Genomic DNA, 16,655 nt, shown 5'->3' with positions numbered 1-16,655 from the left:
GTGCCGGCCCGGCCCGGCCGCGCTGCGGCGGCCCCGCGCCCTTGCCCGCTCCACGCCCGGCCGCGGGTCACCGGCCCCATGTGGCCGCCGCGCCTTTGTCTGGCGGCGGGCAGCGGCCGAACCCCTCCCTGAGGCCGTGTCCCCCCGCCCCCAGAACCCCCCCCGGGCCGGCAGCGCCGCGCCGAGCCCCGGGAGCGCCGCGGGGTGAGGGCCCGGCGGGGCAGGCTGCCGAGCGGCCGGTGCCCGGGGAGCAGCAGCGTGTCGCCATGGCAACAGCGCCATTAGGCGAGCGCTGTCAGCCGCGCGGCTCCCGGGACGCAACTTGCCGCGGAGGCAAACTTGGGCCGGCGGCAGCGCCCCGCGCCCGGCTGCTGCCCGAGGAGCCTGGCCCCGTGCCTGCGGCCCGCTCCCGGTCTGTTCCCCTTCCGCACACCCGCTCGGCTGAGCCCACAAACGCTCGGGCACCCCGGTGACCGTGAGCGCTGTCGGGCTTCCTGCGTGGCAGCCCCGTGCGCTGTAACTCTGAGCGTGGGCTGCCTCCGTGGGCGTGTGTGTGTGTGTGGAGCCGTCCCTTTGCATTGCTGCCCCTCCACAACATCTAAAATAACTCCAGCTGCTCTCTACCAGCATGGCTGGCCGCCCTTCTTCCTCTGTAGACTTCATCCCCTGGTTTTTTGGCCCGTCGCTTACAGTGCGGTGTGCCCATGTGACGTATAAATGTGTCTCCGACGTTCCCCAACACGGGGAACCTCTGCTCTCGGTGCTTGTGCAGGAGGCTGCCTGTTCTTCAAGTACGCTGCTAACCCTTACAATTTTATTTCGCTTCTGCTCGCGTCTCCAGAGCTAAATGCTGGCAGTTTTACTGTACGGGAAAGCCAGGGGAGTCTGTCTGTGCTTTTGCAGAGCTGTTTCACTCCTGCCTGCTTCTGCTGAGTGCTCACACAGCTTCCTTCACCCACCATCCACCGCTTCCTTTACCCACCATCCGAATCGCTCAGCCCCCTGAGCCCTCCGGCTCGCCCCTCTCCCCGGGGGCCTGCTGAGCGCTGCCCTCTCCCCATCCCGCCTCTCCCAGGCCGCGGATCGCAGCGTGCCTCCCTCCCGACTCTATTTTCTGCCATGTTTGAGAGACAGCTCAGCTTGTGTTAGAGCTGTCTCTGTTTACATACATTTTTAAAGTGCTCTATTCCTCTGGCGCTTGTTTCCCCGTGTCTTGGCCCCGCTCCCAAGACTACTGTGCGTTGCTTGCCTTCTTCCCTGCTCTCACCCGTTCTGTTTTGGGAGCTCTGCTGTAATTTTGGAGTTCTGTTGCAATGGTGACTGTAGTTGGGTTGGATGCTTGTCTGCCTGAGCCTTCAGCTAGAGCGCCTTTAGTCACAGTGCTGTTGTATTGTCCTCAAAAGTGAAACAGCTGAACTTAATCTGAAGCAACTGCTGTAAGCCCCCCCTTCTTTTTAATTTTTTTATTTTTTTTAAGTTTACATGCCTATTAAAGTGATATGTTCAGAGTACTCGATGATTTGATACACGTATTCATCATTAAAGGAATGTGCCTTTAGGATTTCCTGTGTGGGGCTTCAAGTACACGCAGCACTGAGGCATATCAAGATTATCATCTTACTCCATTCACTGAAATTTCTTTCCTTTTCCTGACTTTAAATGATTTTATTCAGCGTTTGGGGATGCCTGTTTATGTGAGTCTGTCATTTTTAATACAGATCGCAAAAGGCCAAGTGACTGGTTGGGGAAAAGCTGTCAAAATGTTACCCAGTATCTTTTTGTGAGCTAACTTTTTTTCTCTGTTTCTTTTTTTCCCCTTGCGTTGGATTCGCTCTCCTAGGAGTTTCTGCCTAAATGGGTCCAGTCATGCCGCCCAGTAAGAAGCCAGAGGGCTCAGGAATTAGCGTGCCCAGCGGACTGAGCCAACGTTACCAAGATAGCGATTTATCAAAGGCACTTCACGATGACGAGGACCTAGATTTCTCTTTGCCTGCCATCAGATTAGATAAAGGGGCCATGGAAGATGAAGAACTAACAAATTTGAACTGGTTACACGAGAGCAAGAACTTGCTTAAAAGCTTTGGGGACTCGGTGTTAAGAAGCGTTAGCCCCGTTCAGGACATCGGTGACGACACGCCTCCGTCTCCTGCCCACTCTGACATGCCCTACGATGCCAAGCAGAACCCCAACTGCAAACCTCCTTACTCCTTTAGCTGCCTCATATTTATGGCCATCGAGGACTCGCCAACCAAAAGACTGCCTGTAAAGGATATATACAACTGGATCTTAGAACACTTTCCATATTTTGCAAACGCGCCCACTGGATGGAAAAATTCTGTGAGACATAATCTATCCTTGAATAAGTGTTTTAAGAAAGTGGACAAAGACAGAAGTCAGGTAAGTTTGGAACCGTGGAAACCTATCTGGCTCTGATAAAATTCACCTGCTAGTCCTAAAATAAATTCATAAAAGTAAAATGCAGAATACGCAATGCTGTCCCTGGTAATGTAGTTCATTAAATTCAGAGAGCCAACATTTCTTTAGCATGGCTCATTCTGATTTTATTAAATTCATTGTCTAGACATCTGTAAGAAAGTACTCGGTGTGTGTGTTTTTTCTTTTCCCCCCAGCTGGTGTCTTCATGCATAGTGGTTAAATATTGTTTTTAGTTACCATGCTGTGGTAATGGTTTCCAGCTATACTAGATGAATGTAATCATGTTATAAATAGGCTGCTTGCTGTTCTTGGCTTATACAAATGTATAGTGAAAGGGTATGCCTTATGTAAGAGTCCATCTCTTTTTTTTTACTGCTCTGTGTTGTAATCAGAAAAAAAAAAAAAAAACTTTTTTTTTGTTGTTGTTTTAAACAAGCAGTTGTTCTGAATTTTGGTGATGAAGCTTTAGTCTGTTTCAGGCAGGTTTTAGAGAAAGTCTTCAAACAGAGGAGATAGGTCTGGCATCGCAGGTGAAAGTTACCAGAAATTTGGTTGTTCTCTCTCTGGACATCTGCAGCTTCTGGGAACAGTGCAGTGGCAGAAGTCTGGGGAACAGATTTTTTGCTTTCGGATCTCTGTAGCTGCTGTCTGGTTTCATTGCTGGATCCTCAACTGCATCTGCAGGAAGAGGCTGTGCGTGAGGGAATGGGGAAACGAGCCGAGCGGTGGAGGCAGTGCTTTGCATAACCTTCTATTGCATAAATCTGACTGGGAGCAGAGCAGATCTCGTTTTCGGAAGGGGACGGCCTCCAGAAGCAGTGGTCTGGGTGAACCTTTGGCCAAGTATGAGTATTCCGATAAAAACCCCAGCTTGCAGATTAATTTCACAGTCCTTCTCATGGGTTGGTGAAATAAATAGCAGGTAAAATCACACTGCTGACTGTCTGTCTCTGCAGTTGGCTGACAATCAGAAAGTGAAGGCTTTCTTCTGGCAGAAATAATAGATGCACTCTGCTTTTGTATTTTGGTTAAGTAAATGCTGTGATTGTCTCGTCACTGGTTACCCTGAAGCTAGGCTTCTGTTGGTGGTGCTGTTCTCCCTATTTTGGGTGCGATTTAACTTTAAATGCTGTGGAATAGAAGCTTTCTTCTTCTAGAGGAAGAATCTTACATTACCCTAAGCTAACAGCTTTCCATTTTAGATTAATTAACTTTTCTCAGCAGTTTTGCCGTTTTAAATGATTGACTTTATTTTTAATGTCGTTCCCTGAAATCCACTGTCCGCATATTGGAGATGGCACACTGTACGTTGGTATTTTTATAAATTAGTTGCTGTGAATGATTGTGTGTGAGATTAAAAAACTTGTGCCTGAACTGGATCTTGTTTCATGCAAACCAGTCTTAAATTCTTGTTTGGAAGTGAGACTGTAGTAATAAGTGCCACACCAGGCTTTTATGACCCTGCCCCAGACCATACGAAGCCTTAACACAATACTCTTAAAAAAAACAAAATGCTGTAACTGGCAAGGCGTATGTTTAGCATTGCCGTTTGTTCTATCCCTCTTCCTCTGTTTACAAGTTGACTATTTAGATTACGGCTTCCTTCCTATGAGGAACTTGTCTTCATGTATATCTGTCAAATATCCGGCAGCCTTCCGAGATCATATGAACAATACCACGAAGCACTTCTCCACAGGGAAGTGGAGGAGCACAATGCATGACTAGTCCCCCACGTCGCGAATCCACGATTAGATCCATGGTTACCTAGTGAGACGATAAGGTGTGGTGGGAGTCCTTGCCTATAGCAGTCACAAGGTGGGGTTTATTCTGCCCTGGAAAAGCCCATGTTATGAGGGAGAATTTCTTGCATCTTTTTCTGCTCCTGGGCCCTTAATAACTACCCGGTCACCCTGCTGGTTGCCAGCATTAAGGTAATTGAGACGAAAATCTGAAAGTTAAAAAGCACAGACTCGGGCCGTTTAAACGCCCTGCTGCTTTTATCTCGCGTCCTGGCCGAGGGACGGCCGGCAGAGACCCAGGCGCAGAGCTGGCGCTCGGTCAGGATTGCTGAATCAGGTGCCTGACAGCTAATTGTGGACTTGGAAGGCAGTAAACTTCAACTGCTGGCATTGAAATATGTTCATGTGCGTGCCTGCACCCTGAGGTTTGATTCGAGTGCCTTACAGCAAGCATCTCCCTTGTTCCGAAGGTGGCCTGTGAACCTGAGTGGAGTCCCTGGGACGTGGGGGGAAGGGGTGACTCTGTTGCAAGGAACCATTTCATGCTGCTTCTTCCACTTTGCAGCCAGGTTCTGCAGACTGCAGGTTCGGAGTCTGCCTGTCCTTCTGTTTTTACGCGGGGGTAAAGAGCATTTAGCACATGGCATGCTCTGAAATGCCAACAAGTGAGGCTCTGAAACGTTCAGGATGGGGGGAAGGAGTTAATCGGTGCTGGGAATTGCAGGCATTTGCTAGTTGATGTGCGTTGACACACTGTGAAAAGCTAGAAGCTTTTCCTCTCATAGTTGTGCTTTCCAGTGTTTGTTTGTGTAGCCTTTCAGTAATCGTTTTTCTAAAAAAAGTTCTGCTGAACACTTAATTCTTTTTTGAATTCCCTCTGCCTGGTAGTTTTCTCAGTCTTGGGCTCCCCTGATTTATATTCATGGGGCTAAATAAATATGTATTTAATGCATGCAGCTTTTCCTGCATGTGTACAAATGCTTGCGTTTCCTGCCCTGAGATCCTTGTCATGGAAAGAAGGGCTCGCAGGCCGCATCGCTCCGCCTGCCTCTTCTGGTGCTCTTGGGCCTGATGCTGGGAAACGAGGTCCCCCCAGGTCTGTGGATGTGCTCCCCCGGTCTGTGGATGTCCCCCCAGGCCTGTGGATGTCCCCTGGGTTTACTGGGGCACCACCACCTTCAGCTGCAGAGCCGTGGGGCTCACCTGGCAGGGCAGCCGTGCGCGGAGCTCGGCCTCGAGGCCGACCTCGGGGTCCAGGCGTGCTGAAGGGCCGGAGAGAGGAAAATCCTGAGCCTTGCCTGTGCACACCTCTTTGCCTTGAGGTCAGCGGTCTAATAACAGCTGGCCAGAGAGTAAAACATCACGCGATGGGGAGCAGAAGCGGGGTTCCCCGCCTTTGTTTGTCCTGCCGGACTTGTGAGCCCAGCCATTCAGATTAATCCCTTTGTGAGCGCAGGGATCTGAATGTCCTCTAGTGTACGTCCCATTTAGTACAGCCCGCTAGCCCATGACTTCCCTGACTTCCCTACCATCTGGTCCTTGGCTATGGAGAGGAATTTTTCTTGTATATGTGTCTCCACAGCAACGAGTTTGCAGTTGATATGGAAAGTAAGCAGTTGCCCTAGCAACAGAGTTACTGATGTGGCAGCTCCTCTGCTCGCAGGGAAAGGGCTCAGCTAGTTCAGACGCATTATGTAGGTTTGCTGTAATTATAGCTGCGCCCACTAGTGCTGCTGGAGCTAAGGGTCTGCTGAAAAATTTTGTACAAGCCCCGTTTTTATTTTTTTTCCCCCTTGAAGGTTTGTGTTACCCATTCAGGGACTCCCGCTTCGAACAAAGGCGGGTGAGGGTGTATCTTCAGGGCATGCGATCCGTCTGTGCCTTCTGTGAACGCAAACTTTCTCAATCATTACCGTCAAAGGAGGGGAAAGGACAGCGTTGGTTTCTGTGCGATCTGTTTTGTCGCAGCAGCACCCAGTTGCAGAAGCTGAGGCTCTCGCCCCGCGCTCCCTGCTGCTGCTGCGCCGCTGTTCCCTGGCTGTGCTGCTTTGGGCGCCCTCCTCGCAGCGGGCTCCTCTCTGTGAGCACCTTGTGCTGTCCGAGGCAGGGAATCACGCATGTGCTCCTGGCTGCGTGCACGCCGAAGAAATTCAAGACTCTTAAAGGTTTGTTTGGCACTCGTGCTGAGGGACGTCTCAATAAAAATGTAATGAGGGTAAGGGATATGTTTATGGGGACAGAAGAAAATTCTCCTCGCTTGATGTAGGAGTTATTCTTAGAAGTCTGTGGACCATAACTGGGTCATGGAGATCCAGCCAGGCTCCTCCTCCGTCTGGAGCGGGCTCTGAGGTCTGTGGGCTCCTGAGTGGTTGTAGGGCTCCGAGGGAGCCAGCCTCCAAGTTGTCCTCGGCTCACGCACACCTTCCCTATGCACCGTGCCACACCATGGCTGGGAGTGCGGTGAGAGCCGCGGGGGACTTCCCAGTAAGGAGTCTCTCCTGCGAGCATCTTTCCTCTGAGGTGATAACACCAGGCTTTTGACAGGTAAAGCCATGCAGAAAGATAAGAGCCAGCTGGAGCAAGAGGAAAGGGAACCTGGTTCTTTATTGAGATCTCTTAATCCAATCTGCATATACACAATGGAGATGGTCTCCTCCCTCTTCTTATCCTCCTCTTCTAACCTTATTCAGGAAGATCTGTGAGAGCTGTGTGGCACGCTGGGGACAGAAATGATCTCCTCCAGTTCTGATATAGTTGTCACCTGCACCGACCCAAATAGCACAAATGTCAGAATTTCACTAGGTTTGTAACATCTGGTGGAGCTCAAGTGTTAAAGAAAATCCTCAGACTCACGTCAAGGACTTCAGATGATGTTGGCTCCATTAGTAAAATAATGTCCTAAACAAACTGATCCAGCTGTTAATTTCCCAAATTGTTAAAAGGAAATGTGTTTTCCTAAGCTGGAATTTGAACTTGAAATCCATTTTCTGTTATTTTGGTCTGTCATGTTAAAAAGCTATCTGTTCTGAGAAACTTCGTCATCGAATTGTTTTTTTGAAGAAATGAGGGTCATTTCCTCCCAGAGAAATCATCTCTAGAACCTTCCCTAATACGGGATTTCCAGATATCAGACAATTTGTGGAGAGCTTTCTTGAACCCTTTCAGTTTTGATTTTGAAGTGCAAACCCAAGAAATCATACAGAACATGTAAATAATAGATTTCCTAAACTCTGCATGGAAATAATACTCTTCCATCTGACTGGCTTCCAGCTGGTTGACTTGACACCGTAGCTCACTTCGCAGTAGTGACTGGGTGTATGAACCGGAGCTGTGCAGTGCATCATCAGTTCTTTTCCCAGTGATTGTGAAGAGCTGGCAGTACCCGGAGAGTCCTCTGAACCTGGAGCTCGGCTGGTTGCCGGGAAGAGCTCTGCGATGGCTAACCACAGAGGCAGGCTCTGACCTCCCAGAGCAGACTGGTTGCCTAGGCTAAATAAACTGGAGTAACTGGCCGCGTGTGTGCTCCTCTCCCTTTGCTAACACGATACAAAGCGTGGTAAGCAGCGCTGCCATTTCTCGCTGCGGTCGCTCCTCCCTTGCTGGTGGCTGTTTGCTCCAGCACCTTGCTGACACATGCGCTTTGCGGTCCAGTGGCAAATCATGGATCTGCTCTCAGATTTGATCCAGCTGGATTCCCCCCCCCCGGCTTCTTTTTTAATTCTTCTGTTGCTTTTCAGCCTGATTCCCCAACTCAGGCCACAGCACAGGCCAGCAGACAGCCCACAGGTGACAGGACGGATGGGGAATGCCCTCGGTTGGGTTTCCCCCGAGGCAGTGCCACAGGAGAGAGACCCGCTGGAGGCTGGAGCACCAGGTGGAGTCCCACTGTACAGGCGGGGATGAAAGGAGGGAAGTTCAAATACAGCTGGAAGCTTTCTTCTGCTGAAGAAGTTGGCTTTTGGTTTTCTCCCGTGAGCAGGACTGTGCTCTTTGTTGCTCAAGTGGCCCGTGTTCAGCAGCTCTTCAGGGTGCTTTATGGGCTGGTTAACCTGATCAAAGCCTGGGCTGCCAGCACCAGGCACAGCCCCTCCCCGGCCTGGCCACCTTCCCTCTGCTGGGGGATTAAATCGCCCCAGGGCTGCCTTGCAAGCCCCTCTCCAGCTCTTACCAGCACGTGTCACTGCACGGTGAGCTGGCTGAAAACTTTCAGTTGGGTTATTTTCAGTGGGCTAATTTAGTTGGGTTCATTTTCAGCTCCCTGCTTAGCTCATGGCCATCATGGTCAGGTGGGTGCCAGCGGCAGCATGGGTCCGGGACTCAAAATGGTCCTAGGAAAACTGCAGTGGGAGCGTGGGCACACAAGTGTGTGTTTTGTCACCTTTGTAAGGTTTGTTTGTTTCCTTTTCCCAAAGGCCTTAATACAAGCAGCAGAGGTGGCTCTGAGGGGAGCTGCGCTGGGGATGCTCTGAAGAGCAGTTAGGGAAGGGGATGGCTAAGGAGAGGCTGTACGTGTCTCTAATGAAGGCCGCACCATGGGGAATTAGAGGGGACCTGCGGATCTGGGGGGGGTTTGCCCATCCTGCCCAGCATTAGCTGCTCTTGTCTCGTGCTTCAGTTCTTCACCAACACATCAAAGCACCGTTTTAATTACAAAACGCGTGTCCTTTAGACTTCCTCCTTCCTTTCCTCAAGGGGAAGGGAAGCCTTTTACGTTGGCTGAAACAGAGCAGTGAGTCGTGCTGCGCGCCGTCGCTTCCTGGGCAAGGACCTCTTGACAAAGCGCTCGGAGACCCGGCCCGTCATTGAGCGGCAGTCGCAGAGACTCTTCTGGCAGCCTGGAGTAGCCTTTGAGCTGCCGAAGGACTTGCCTTCCCTCGCCGCGGTGTCGCACAGATGCTGCGCACCGCTCGCTGACCCGGGCAGCTGGGATGGTAGCAGATTGCTGTGGCAGCTCCGCGTTCCTCACCGCGTTACTCTGCTGCGCTTACTGCTGCGTCTTCCTGATAAATCTAGTTAAACGAATGGGGCAGGGTAACACAGGCTGAAATCCTTATGAAAAGGGAGTCCACTGTGACTGTTTTTAATTTTTTTAGTATTTGTGTGTTGATGGGTGGTGGCTTAGTGTTTAGCAGTAAGTGACTTGTGTCATTTTGAGACTAGGCAGAGCACTGCTAGATAAGGCTGTCATGCAAACACCGCCTGTAGCTCTAACAAAGCAACGCGTTACGATGCAGTTAGACTTGTGAACACAGATTTCCTTAAAGAAAAAAAAAGCTACCTCTGGCTAGGTATTGCTCACTAAGCACCTAGGGAAAGGCTGCGCTGCACTCTTGGATGAGTTTTTTAAACCAGTGAAGATTTCCCTCCCTGCAAAAGTATTTGCTCTTATTTGATTCATCATATGGTGTTCTGAAGCAGTGTTAAGTCTTCTCTCTTCTACGTAAAAGAAGGTAGCGAAGAAAGTTTGCTTTAATGAGACACAAATGGATCTTGCTTGTTTTTTGGTACTTCAGTTTAATCAGTTTGTTATAAAGAAGAAATTTGCTAAGAACGATGAGATTTTGCTTTCTTCATCAGTGGCAACTGGTTTGTCATGATTCAGCCCTTCAGTTTTAGTGCTCAAAAAACAACGGTTAATTTTGCCTTGCTAACACCTGTCACTCGATTTAATTCCCAGTAAGTTTCAGCCCCCTGCCCAGCTGTTCCCCGCTTCCTCTCGTGCCTCAGAGCTAGCCAAAAATGGGCTGGATACCTGCTCGGTGTCAGGGACTGGAAATTATTACAGGTAGGAGAGGAGGTGCCAGAATCGATCACCTGTCAGTGCTTAATTGACAAGCAGCAAAGGAAAAAAAAACAGGCAGTCTGTCCAGGTGCACTTAGGAGTCCTTGTCCTTGAAGCTTGCATTATGAAGTCTTTGAAGGTTAAATAGATTCTGTGTCTGCTTGAATGTTTGTAACAGTTCATGCCTTAGTTTTTCTGATGTAACTTCTGTGTATTTTCTCTGCACTGGAAGAATTCGGGCACGGAGGGAATAGCGTGCATCATAAATCGTGGAGAGAAAGGCTGTGCTGCCCTAGGAGTGCAGCAGTGCTCTTGCTGCTGGGGAGGGGCCTGCAGCCTGCTGCTGGGACACTGACTTCAGCAGAGTGCCTGGCCTCTGACCTACCTGGCCTCGGGGCTGAGGGCAAGGAGCACCTTCCTCGGCTGTGCTGCTGTGAGCGAGAGGCTCCTGAGGTATTTTCCCTTGGAGCAAAACCAACATCCATGCTCATTGCTGCAGTATCTGGACATTTAGTAAAGGTTATTGCAGTGGCAATAGAAGCGTGGCTGTCTTTTCTGGAGAATAAGCATTCTGTAAGAGTCTAGACACGGACAGGATCTATATATACTCACTGGCAGCTCAGCTTGCTTCCCCAAGCCCTAAATTTCCTGTGGCTCAGGTGGTCTAAGGCTCAGCGGTGACTGAGGTCACGTAAGGAGCAGACCGGTAGGGAGGAAGAAGGGGGGTGACTACTTCAGTATTAGGGTTTTTTCCTCCTGATTTTTTGATAGGTCGCTTATTGACCACTTTTGCCCTGCAATATTACTTCTTTTCCTTCTGCTCTCACACCAGACTGGACTCGTGACTTCAGAGGAGCTGCTTTGGATTTACTCTTGGGTACAGCAGAATTGGGACTGGGGGCTGTGGAAAGTAGCAGTTGTAGCCATAAATGATGTCTGTGGCTCTTACTCAGTTGTCCATCAGTCACTTTGGAGATGGTACATTTTAATTTGTTAGTTATGTTCTTCAAATTCCGTGCTGGGTGTTACGGATACTTTGCCCTGGGAACTGGTGTAGGAATTAGTGAGAGGACTCATTCCAAGGATCTTAAATGCAAGTGGGTTTTTCCTTGCTACAGTAGAAAAGAGCCCAAATTGCTGTCCTCGACCAGTGACTTAAGATACCAAAACACCATCTCCAGCATGCTGAATCGCTGTGTTTCGTTGCGGCAGTGAACAGTAGCAATTTGCCACTAGCTGAGTACTACCAGGATGCTGAAACACCAGTGTAACTTGCAGAAAGATGCCTGTTGGTAAGCGGAGGAGCGAGTGGGCATCTAGATGGGGAAGTCTGAATAGTGGGGAGAAGTGTCTGTGCACGGAGCAGAAACTTGTTAATGGGACTTTGCAGAGAATGGAGTTGAGTGCTACCAGTAGAATTCACACTCATTCAAGCTATCAGCAGAAAATTAGGCTCTGCTCCAGAGCTGTATTTATGAGATCCCAAGGCTGCCTACTGTGGGAGGGTACTCACTGGGATGAGGCAGCTATTGTAAACGGTCTTCTGGTTTTACAGTGGGAAGAAAATGCCTACAGTGTAACACGCAGGGGATGAGGGGCTAATGCAGGACTGGGGTTAGGTACTGACACACCTTATCTCAAGCTTTCATTTCCATATTTCCTACTCTTTTCCTCACCCTTTTATTTGAACGGTGGAGAGTGGGAACACAGCTCTCCTAAGGTTATGTGGTTCCGTTTAAATTGGGAAAGAGTTTTTGAAATGCTTTTAGGTTAGGAGGAAGGGAATGAACATCACTGTTACGGGCAATACAGAATGTAAAAGTAACAGTTTTGCAATTACGTCTGTTCTCCTTAAATTGTTGGGTAAAGCTAAATATTTCACATAGTTCATCTGTGGAATAAAGTCCTTGCCATGCAGAAAAACTGTTCGCATAGATTCTCTTCAGTACCACTGTCCTGTACTGTCTGCTCCATGTTGCAGCCTTCTCCAGCCCTGGAGTAATAGAGGAATGCTACACATCCAGGGATCCTACTGCTCCTGGGACCACGTGCAGCACTTTGGAGAGGAATGTTTGAGGGATGTAAGAATCAGATGCTGCTGGCTGAGATGCAGCTGCACCAAGACTTTCAGAGAAAATGGTAGAGAGCTCCTGGGTCAAAAGGCATTTAGTCCTGCAGGGCTCACCTTCATAGCCTATATTCACATATAAACTTAAGGGAAGATGGTGATAGAAGCCTGACGTGGTTCCACCCTTCTTGAGGTACATCAGCAGAGGAGGACTGTAAATGATTAATTGGCTTCCCGCATAGCCAGGGCGTGCACCAGGAACTGCAGGTTTGGGGCATTTTGTTGGGAAGGAGGGAAGTTAGGGGGTCACCACGGGGCTGAGCTGCTTGGGCGCCAGACAAACGCTGGCAATTCTAGCATTGAATTTCTTTGCTTTGAAGTAGTCAAACTAACTTGTCCAAAATGTTTTTCCTCTTTTGGCAACTGATATGTGTTTATTGTTACCTCATTACCTTGTTGCACTAATTAATTCGGCTTTTCTCTCTCCTACCCCCATCTCTAAAGATCAATGTTTTCCCTCAGTGCTCAGTGCTAAATATGCAAACCTCGCTGTTGTAAAAGGGTAGGTGTATGTTTTTTTGTTGTTGTTTTCCAATTATATATCAAGTCATAGTGCTTTTTAGACGTTTGGCTGCATGGCAGAGAAAGAGGAAAGAAGCTGTCATAAAGAGACAAATGGCACTGAAGACTCGGTACAGTGCTAGCTCCCAGCTATTGAGACAAATGGGATTTTATTGTTCAGGCTGTACTTCCTCTTCTGCTTAAATTAATTTATTTTTGTATCTCTCTATCCCTTTGTGTGTGCGTGTGCGTCTATGTATATAAACACTACATAGCCACTTTGGTTTTTAGATCATCAAAACGCTTTTAAGGTAGACTGAGAGCAAAAAGCAGTATGGATTTGGGTTGTCACACAAAGCTTTCTACCTCCTTGCATCTCTGCATTAGGAACCAATATGCTGCTTGTAGCGGCATGGCTGGGTAAAATTTCCTTAGGACAGAAGTGTTCTGTTGCCACAAATGGTTACCAGTTAGTCTGAACAGATCACTCGAAATCATGATACTAACCTGAACTGACTCTCTCATTTGTTTGTGGTTGTTTCTTTTTTTGTTAGTTGTTTTTTTTTCTTCCTTTTTCCCAAACAAACCGGCCCTTACAATTTTGTGAAAAGCCTCCAGTTCTCTTAATTGTTCTGTCAGGTCTTGCTAAAACACCTGTAAGACTTGGGTGCCTTTTTAGGCAGTGCTGCTTTTGTTTGGAGGGATAAAGTTCCTTGTTCTTGGCTTAACAAGTCTGCTTTGATGTGTCATTTGCTGTTGGCTTTCAGAGCTGAGTAATTTTGAATTCGGAAAAACAGAAATGTAATTATGACCATGTCCACGAAGAGACAAGCTTTTCTGTCACTCCTCTTGTTTGAGATGAAATATAAAATTTTCACTTAGAAAGCTTTGATTTTAATTTGTAGTATTGAAATCGAAGGAAAGATTTTGCTTTCTCAGCCTGTTTTTCTGCTGACTTGGGGAAAAAAATAGGAAAATGTGGTCCCCTTCCCCCAGCTAAAATATTTGCATTATTTTAGTTTCAAAGTAAACATGCTTATGATCTACCCACTCTTGCTAATTAACATCTGCTCCTTCACCACCACTCGAGTCCCTCTCACCCTTCCGTGCCGAGTATGCCAAAAATCTGTTTGGCTGGGCTTGAGCTGACGGGACAGGCGTCCACGTCTTCATTGTGGTAGGCTTACCCATTTGTGTGTCACATCAACCTCGACTTATTTCCCCCACAATTTATAAAGCAGGGGTCACCGTCTTGATTTTGGATTTGCACTCTGAATCTATACTTCAGACGTGCATTAAAAAGGGAAAGACTCTGCTTCATCAGGCAGCTCTGTTTTTTCCTGTTTTGACAGTCGATTCCTGTTGTTTGGCATCAGTTTAAGCAATAGGATGGATCCGCCGCGTGTTTAAGTGGCGTTTCAATTCAAGCCGTGTGTAACCTGAGCTCTGTTAATGGGGTGGGATTCCTTCTCACCCTATGTGCAGATACTTCTTTTTGTAAAGGAAGGGATTTCTGTAACTAGCCAACTGAGTGTTGGATGGCTTTTCAGTTAGACGAAGTACTGCTGATGTCCAGGTGTGGATGTGTAAAGGTGTGGATGCATATGATGGGTTTGGGGGGGATTATTTAGGCAGAGATTTAGGCCCTGACTTTTATGAAATTAGCTTAAAAATCATGATGTTATTTAAACTAATGAGGGGATGTCTTGTTTTAGAACCTTTTAGATCCCTTTCCAGGCTCTTTACGGATGTGAAAACAGCTGGAAACATTTTGTTTTGTTTCATTTTGTTTTCATGATTTTGCACCACCTCATGACTTTCTAATAAAAGCACCTAAAATCCCAGTATGGTAAAATGCCATGAATTAGCACTATTAAAGCCAGATCCTGGAGGTTACCATAAAGCTGTAATATGTCAAGTTTCTTTCAGATTTTTGTTGGTGGTATGTTTGGCATTTCCTTGGAGACCCTTTTGTGAAGAAAACACCACAACTAGCGAAATCCTCTGCTATACAGCATTTGTGGGAGCTGCGGGTAGCTGGAGGGCCAGCCCCTGCTTTTTCAGCAGGGCTTGGGGTGCTGCGCAGATCTGAGATGTGAGATCGCTGCTCTCAGAAGTTTTTAGTTGTCCTTTGGATCAATGCAGTTAATTTTTAGGTGCTCCCTTCCTTTTTGCTCAGCCTTTGCATAGGCCCTTCAGCGATTTGGACCTCATTCCCTAGCTGCCTGTCTTTCTCTGAAAGGGAGTTTGTGTGTTATTTTTGGTTGCATTTCACATTTGGGTATTCATTTCCTAATGATATCCTTATTTCTTTTTCTCTCAGTCGTCTCTAACTTGCATGATCTAGCAGTGGAGCCGTTTGCGTACGTCTGGCTGAGGACAGTGTGGCTGGGTGAAGGGCTTTAATTCATTGTCGCACTGTGCTGAAAATGCATTTGCATTTTAGAAAAGAAAAAAAAGTTGCAAGCTTTTTTGAACCAAGATTTTCGTTTGTAAAACGTCTGCTATTTTTGGTGCGTCAAACGTGAAGGCTTCCTGTGTGAAACCAATAGAGAAAAAGATCACAGGGGACCTGGAGCAGTGACTCAGGTCACAGCAGGCCGGTTTGCGTGACACCTGTGTCATCAAAATAGCCTCACTTTGGCATCTTTAAATGAGATTTTCTTTTCCTTTAGAGGGTAGTTTTATTCAAAGGCACATTTGATCTTGAATAATTTGGAGGAAAACAATTTTCTGTCCTTCTGAGAATATCATAAATCTTCTCCACCTTGCTACTTCTGAACTCTTCACAGCATTAACATCTGATGGTGGATGAATTGTCAATTTTCATTACTGGAGTCCGCTCAGAAATTGTTTCTCCCTGTTTCCTTCCACTTCAGGCATGTTGAGTCAGATAAATTCATACACTGATGTTTAATCACTGAGCACTAATCACCCTTGTGCAATATTGATCAGCAGCCTTTTTGTATACTATGATTAGAATGAGTAATAGCTCGCTAGTAAATACCACGGAGCGGGAGGGGTGAAGGCGGTGGGTTAGCCCTGTCTAGCAGTTGATGCTGCTTTTCTCATTTCCAGAGGTTTCTAGGCTCCAGCGGTTTCTCTCTTTCCCCTCCCCTGCCTCTGACTCTACTTTTCTTCTTGTTCTGGTGTTCAAGCCCTTCCTTCCTGCAGACAGGCGCCTTCAGGGGCTGCGGGCACTCCTGCGGCTCCCCGTGGATCCTCTTCCCAAGGAAGGTGTCCTTTCTCCTCCTCCTCCTCAGCACACTCGAAGCATGCGTGGGCTTCCCACGCGGTCCTGCCTCATGGGTGGCTGTGTGTGAGCATCGCACTTTAAAATGACTGCTTGTGAGATATGTTAAAAAAAGACCGGGGAAAACCCAAGTAGGCAGGGCTGTGGTGCGTGGGTTGAAAGCTTTTTCCCCCTTCCTCCCACTCTTTCCTTACAGGGTAAAAGACCCAGTCTGTGTGTGAACTTGCTATTCTGAATAACCTCTCTTCTGCACACAGCAACTGATGCTCACATCCTGTTTTCTACCAGCTTAGCCAAAAGAGCGCCCTGAAAAGTGACGTTTCTATTTCTGTTGGGTTTTGTTTCACACAGCTCGCAGGCTGGCTCTCTGCTGCTGCCTGCGTTGCATGTCTTTCGATTCTCTTTTGTGAATTAGAGGAAACCTGCTTTTCCTTTACTTTTTGTGTGAAATAGCAAAACCGCTGTGGGATTTGGAATAAAATGAAGTGGACTCTAAATGGAGGAAGAACATATATTGAGTCAGGACCTTTAATTATTCGGACTTTGATGAATGTTGTGCTAATGCAGAACTAGGCTGCCCGGGAAATAACATGAATAAGCCTGTGAGCCCTGCTCTTGCCAAGCTGTAGGTTTTGATCAAGGACTTGCCACCTTCCTTGGAAAAAATCTGGATTTAAATATTCATCTTTTTGCTTTAAATCCACACACACCGGCGAGTCTGTCTTATTTGTCTAATGTAATCACTTTGCCATGTTTAATAAACTATCTGCACACTTTTCAAATCTGTTTTACTGGTGGAGGTGCTCAGGGAAGCTG

The 16,655-nt window shown here is 47.7% G+C and overlaps 1 protein-coding gene across 7 annotated transcripts in view; it reads left to right on the top strand.

Moving 5' to 3' along the window:
* The window catches only part of FOXN3 (forkhead box N3), a 203,315-nt gene that overhangs the window by 71,327 nt on the left and 115,333 nt on the right, over window positions 1-16,655 (top strand). For 6 of the 7 annotated variants that reach the window (XM_035328595.1, XM_035328593.1, XM_035328598.1 and 3 more), the window contains exon 2: window positions 1,841-2,397. In XM_035328595.1, the coding sequence (XP_035184486.1) occupies window positions 1,855-2,397 (543 nt within the window). In that variant the 5' untranslated portion in view covers window positions 1,841-1,854. Of the gene's footprint in view, window positions 1-1,671; window positions 1,695-1,840; window positions 2,398-16,655 lie in introns of those variants that run through there. The other variant, XM_035328594.1, reaches the window with a different exon arrangement.

Source organism: Oxyura jamaicensis, chromosome 5, assembly GCF_011077185.1.
Source record: "Oxyura jamaicensis isolate SHBP4307 breed ruddy duck chromosome 5, BPBGC_Ojam_1.0, whole genome shotgun sequence".
NCBI lineage: Eukaryota > Metazoa > Chordata > Aves > Anseriformes > Anatidae > Oxyura > Oxyura jamaicensis.
Note: the sequence above shows the minus strand (reverse complement) of the source record. Positions and strands in the feature narration are given on the sequence as shown.